General features: G+C 53.8%; 1 protein-coding gene across 1 annotated transcript; it reads left to right on the forward strand.

Annotated features, from left to right (window-relative positions):
- Nucleotides 1–262: 262 nt before the first annotated feature.
- NKX2-8 (NK2 homeobox 8) lies at nucleotides 263–1,587 on the forward strand. The gene is made up of 2 exons (XM_075530584.1): nucleotides 263–422; nucleotides 1,019–1,587. The coding sequence occupies exons 1-2, from the start codon at nucleotides 263–265 to the stop codon at nucleotides 1,585–1,587; spliced, it is 729 nt and encodes a 242-aa protein (XP_075386699.1).
- Nucleotides 1,588–5,789: the final 4,202 nt, after the last annotated feature.

The raw sequence follows: 5,789 nt of genomic DNA on the forward strand, positions 1-5,789 counted from the left end.
GGAGGTGACACCTTCCGGGCTTGCAGGGGGGCCTTGGGCCCGGCACTCATTCAGGTACTTAACACCCCAGAGGGACCCTTACCGCCCCTTTCAAAGCGACCTGGTGGGGAAAGCGGCCTATATAAACAGGGCTGGGGCTGTAAACGCGCTAATATCCCGGAGGCCGGCGCATGGGGAGCGCCTCCCACGCCCACTGCTAGGCGCGGCGTCCCCCGCCGCCCCTCGGTTCCGAGCCTGCCCTGCCCCCGCCTATTTGTAGGCCATGGCCGCCCCTGGACGCCTCAGCTTCACGGTGCGCAGCCTCCTGGATCTGCCGGAGCAGGACTCGCAGCACCTGCGGAGGCGGGAGCCGGCGCCGCGCTCGGCCCTGCGCCTGCGGCCCTGCGACGTGTGGCTGGAGCCGGAGCGCGGCCACTGGCCCTGTGAGTGGGTGGGCGGGCGGGGATGGCGGGGGCGTGGGGTCCGGAGGCTGGGAAAGCCCAGCGCCTGGGCTCCAGACGGCCTCCCTGGGAACCGGGAGCTTCCGTCCCATTCAAGCAGGGACGCGCGCGCGAGCCCTGGACAAGACCCCTAAGAGCAGATGTCCGCGCCGCACCCGGCACTTGGGCTTCTGTTCCTGGGGATTCCTAGAAGTCGGAATATTGAACGATTTTCAGAATGGTACAGTTCCCCCCACCTCGGTTTGGAAGGCAGCCCACCTCTCCGCCTTTGGGAGGTTGCAAACCTAAACAAACCTCAGTGCGGCCAACCTGGGAGTGGCCCGTGCTGGGACTCGGTCACGGTTAAGTCGTCGGCCAGTGTAGCAGCGAGTGCGTGTAAGGGGGCCTCGCGGTGGGTTTCTCTGGGGCGCGGTCTGAGGCCCAAGGACGACGTGCTGCAAGGAATAAGGTCACTGGGTCCCGACTGGCAGGCGTTGAGTGTGGGCACAAGGCAAGAAGGGCATGGCCTCGCCCGGCCGGGGACCCCCGGTGTAGCAGACGCGCCTCCCCAGCCTGGGTCTTCTCTGCCGTTTTCCCAGCCTCCGACGAGAGCAGCCCGGAGTCCGGTTCGCCGGATCCGTCCCAGCGGCCTTCCCCGCGACCCGCGACGCCAGGCTCGGACTCCGAAAAGAGGAAGAAGCGGCGGGTGCTGTTCTCCAAGGCGCAGACGCTGGCGCTGGAGCGGCGGTTCCGGCAGCAGCGCTACCTGTCTGCACCGGAGCGCGAACAGCTGGCGCGCCTGCTGCGCCTCACGCCCACGCAGGTCAAGATCTGGTTCCAGAACCACCGCTACAAGCTGAAGCGCGCGCGCACGGCCGGAGCCGCAGGCTCGCCCGACCTGGCCGCCGCCGCGGAGCTGCGCGCAGCGCCGGGCCTGCTGCGCCGCGTGGTGGTGCCGGTGCTGGTGCGCGACGGGCAGCCGTGCGGCGGCGGCTGCGGCGGAGGCGAGGCGGGCCCGGCAGCGACCCTGGACAAGTGCGGTGCACCCCGGGTCGCCGCAGCCTGTCCTCTGCCGGGTTATGCCGCCTTCGGTCCTGGCCCAGCTCTGGGCCTCTTCCCCGGCTATCAACACTTAGCCCCCTCTGCCCTGGTTTCCTGGCACTGGTGAGGTCGCCGCGGGCTGCGGGACCCTGGGGCTGCCCTGGACCTTGGAGCGAGCGCCGTGCGGCTGAGCCTGGCTGGAGCGACCCCGGCAGCCACCCCGGCGGACCCACCCCCTGCGGCGGCACCGAGCCCGGACTCGCCCAGTCCCGCTGGCTGGGGGCGCGCGCGGGGCACTTACACCTAGCGCCCTCCTTTCCCCTTCCTTAGAGCACTAACCCCCAGCTAGGTTTGACTGTTTGAACCTTATTTGTATATTTTTAAATAGCTATTTGTAAGGGAAACACGTATTTTAAAAGAAATAGAATATTTTTTCCTCGTTGTGGTGCCAGAATAAAGTATGTGGAGTGAGGTCCCTGTGCGCCTGCTGGGAACGTGAGGTGGGAGTCAGGACCCCGGCCCAGAGGTTTGGGTGACCAGCCGCTCCAGCCCAACTCCATTGGAGTTCACCCCAAATTGGATGAAGGAGCAGACTGCAGTCCCAACAAGGCTTTAGGAAGACAGAGTGTTTGGGGCGGGTATGGCGACTGGAGGAGGCAGATGTAACCCTAGGGTGTCAGTCAGCGGGAGGAGGGTTGGATCCTAGTGGCACTGGCCCCTTTGGACTCCAGGAGCCTTTAGTATGTCCAACCCCATTCGGCCAAGATAGGGATCGAGCTATTCCAAAGGATATTTGGGAGATGTGCCCTCAGGGTGGGGTGCCGAGCGCACAGCCCCCTGCCGCCACTTTGCAAGGTGTAAGAGTTGATCCTGATGCAGAGAGCACACCGACTTGTAATTAAGCGGGTGCCTGATTTCGCAGCTGTGGTTCCTGCCTTCACTTGGAGCCGCACTTGGCCTGGGTGGGACAGGGGGCAGCGTGGTGAAGAAAGCAAAAGGTGGCAGAGCACAGCTGTGGTGTGGCAGAGGACTGCCTCTGGGCGGTACCCGGAAAACTCAGCTTCCAGCTAAGGGAGGAGGACCGCCTGGGTGCACCCGCAGAAGAGCCGGCCAGACTGTGTGGTGAGATCCCTGGTCGACTTCTTTTTCCACACGCTCATCAGCCTTCATGGGAGAAGAGGTTGATGACCTAGCCAACTTCAGGGACCTGCGCCAGCAGTTAGGGGCGTCATGTTCTGGGAATGGAGGGGGCTGAGGGGCGTGGGGTGGGGCAGGCAGGGCCCTCTTATCTCTCTGTAGAGGAGAGGAGTGGTGAGGACTAAGCATTAACACCTGGAATTTTGGAAGCTAGAGGGAAAAAGCGAAGAGGGCAGAGGGGGAAGGGAGTGGGGTGTTTGGGTCTCAGCTGCCGGCCACCTTGTCTTCCATATGGATGCAGCTATCTTAGAGGAATCTCGATCCTTAAACCTCCTTTTGTCTTCGGGTGTGAAAAGGGCATTGTGGGGCCTGAAAAGGACCTAGACAAAATCCGCACTGTTTTGATTCAGGATTCTGTTTAATCAGTCCCTGGTGACAATGTAGTGGGTGTTAGGCAGGACAATGGTATCTTTTAAAACCTTGTGGCCTTCAGGAAGACAAAGGGCTTGGATTTTATGGGCTTACAACTTCAATTAGAACAGTGCCAGCGAGCATGGGAGATTATCAAATTTGTATCATAAAACCTCTTTCTAATAAATGATTGCGGAGAGCCTGGACATTGTAAGCCATCCAGGAGTATTGGGACCTGCCAGGGCAGTCCCCAGTTAGGCCTGGCCCAGCAGATGGGAAAGAGGAGAAACAGATTCTGAAGAAAGCGAGTGAGCCTCGGGACCCATTTCATAGCTCATGCCGTTCCAGAAGCAGAGTGTTATTTTCCCACCAAATATGGGTGTGGGGGAAGAGTCAGAGCTTGTTTTCTGCTACTGACAAGGGTGACAGAGACCTCCTGAGGATTCCTCAGGACACCCAGGAAGGCACTAGCATGTTCAGTTCCTTGCTTTTTCTTTTCCTAGAGCTCCCCAGAGAGTAGGTCTCAGGGTGTGTAAAGTGGATCAGGACCTCTTTCCAGGAGGCTCTTTGGGAAAGCAGGTTCCCAACTGAATTCATCCTGGCCCTAAATGGGGAGACAGAGGCCCGGTGCCACAGCAGATGCCCACCTGGTGAGCCAAAGGGTGCTGGGGCGGGAGAACTGCCTTTCCTAAGAGAGCAGCATCAGGGGCCGTCACATGGAACTGTGTCCAGCTTGCTCTTTGTTTTGTTAAGGCTGATACCACCCAAACTGACTGCCATCGAGTTCATGCCGACTCATAGTGACTCAGTGACTGGTTTCTGAGGCTGTAAATCTCTGTGGAAGCAGACACTCTCGTCTTTCTCATGCATAGCACCTGCTGGGATTGAACCACAGGCCTCACGGTTAGCAACCCAGTGCTGATAAAGGTCCTTTTAGAGAGGAAAGGTCATAGAAGAAATTCACTCCTATTTCAGAGACTCAGGTTGCCTTTCCCTTACCTTCTCCAATAAGAGCATCTCAAACCTGTCACCCATCACCAGACTGTCACTCAGCAAACTTTTATTGAGACTTACTGTATTCCAGACATTGTTCCAGGCCCTTTCACATTTCTTATCTATCTGTCTGTCTAATAGTCCCATTGCACAAATGAGGACCTGAGACTCACTGGGAATATAGGTAAGTGACTTAAAGATAGTAGTTATAAACCTGAAAGAATAAATAGTAATACTGCCCTTGACTTAGCCCATAGCCAGTAACCTTAGAAGCTTCTTTCAATGAAAGCACATGAAATATTTTTATTGACATATAATTTACATACTATAAAATTCCATAATTTAAACATATTAAAAAGAGTATGTAATCATCACCACAAATTTTTTAATTTTTCTTTTTTGTAATCATTGTTAGCTCCCCATTTCCCACCAGGTTCTCCTTCCATAACCCCCCAAAACTATTAATCCAATTATGGTCTCTACAGATTTATCTATCCTTCCATAGTTCATGCTGTTCATAGAAAGAAAAACATACAAAGACAAAAAGAAAATAATAATAATAACAAAATAAAACATTGGAAAACGTTTGTTGAAAGATAACGGAAACTAATAAAAACTACAACAAATTTAAAATGGGTCAAGAGGTAGAACAACTGGTAAAGTGTTAAATTTTGACCTATCTACATTAGGCCCTTTTCCAGCGTATGCTGTCCGATAGCAACACTATTCACATCACTGGTTGACGGTCAGAGGGCACTCGCTGGAGGTTTTTTCCAAGAGAACATGGCAAATGGATTTTGCGCTGCATTGTCAATCACAGCTTTCTGCAAACTCGGTGCTCAGAATTCAAGCTCTAATACCATTTCCTTCTCCAGTCTTGGATTTCATTGTTTACAGTCCTTGGATCCCCAGGCTGGTTGGTTCTTTGGGGCAGACTTAGCTGCCAAATCACTTAGATGCCTGCTTGTTTTAAGGCAAGCCTTTAAGATTTCAGACAAAATTCATTCTGATGGTTGGGACAATTGAAATCTTGATGTGGTGATACAGTTATCTACTTTTCTCTATATATATAGATATTAAATTTTAAAAACTCACTGACAATGAGTTGATCCAGATTCAAAGCAACCCTTTAGAGTTTCTGAGGCTGTAAGCCTTTTATAAGAACAACAAACCTCATTTTTCTCCCTTGGAGAGACTAGTGGGTTTGAGCCATTGCCCTTGCAGTACCAGTCTAAAGTTTCCTTGTCAGTCAGTGCCACCAGGCCTCCGTAGATAGATAAAGACAGGAATCGCTCAGCTGTCCTAAACTGTCCCATGGATAGTCTGCAAAGAAAGGGTTCATCAAAAGAATGTCACTTCTCTCAGGACCTCTCACAGAGGGGGATCACATGACCAATGAATGTAGTTGCTAACTGTTGATGTTTCCCGTGTGCCAGACAGGAGTCTAAGTTCTTTGTGACAATGTTTAATTAATTGTACAAGTCTAAGTTCTTTTATCCTCCCAACAACCTCACAAAGCGGAACTACTCTCTCACTTTCACAGGGTCATAGAGGTGATAAGCAACGCGTCTGAGGTCACGAAGCCAATGAAGCGACAGATCTGAACCTCAGCAGTCTAACTGCGGGTCTCATGTCTTTAACCACATGGAGGGTCTTTCTTTCCCATCATTGTGTCTGTTTCCTTTCTCCGGGTCTGTTACCTTCAGCATAGCTGGGTCCTGTGGGTTTCTTCTTCAGCATCTTTCCCTCTGTATTCCTTCTTCCTTCTTTCCTTTCTCCCACTCCCCC

This window comes from Tenrec ecaudatus, chromosome 14, assembly GCF_050624435.1.
Source record: "Tenrec ecaudatus isolate mTenEca1 chromosome 14, mTenEca1.hap1, whole genome shotgun sequence".
Lineage (NCBI taxonomy): Eukaryota > Metazoa > Chordata > Mammalia > Afrosoricida > Tenrecidae > Tenrec > Tenrec ecaudatus.

Excerpts from the sequence above, each read along its gene's own strand:
- NKX2-8 (XM_075530584.1), top strand. The coding sequence starts at position 263 with ATGGCCGCCCCTGGACGCCTCAGCTTCACGGTGCGCAGCCTCCTGGAT. Across the intron at positions 423-1,018 it reads GGAGCGCGGCCACTGGCCCT|CCTCCGACGAGAGCAGCCCG; the intron begins GTGAGTGGGTGG and ends CCGTTTTCCCAG.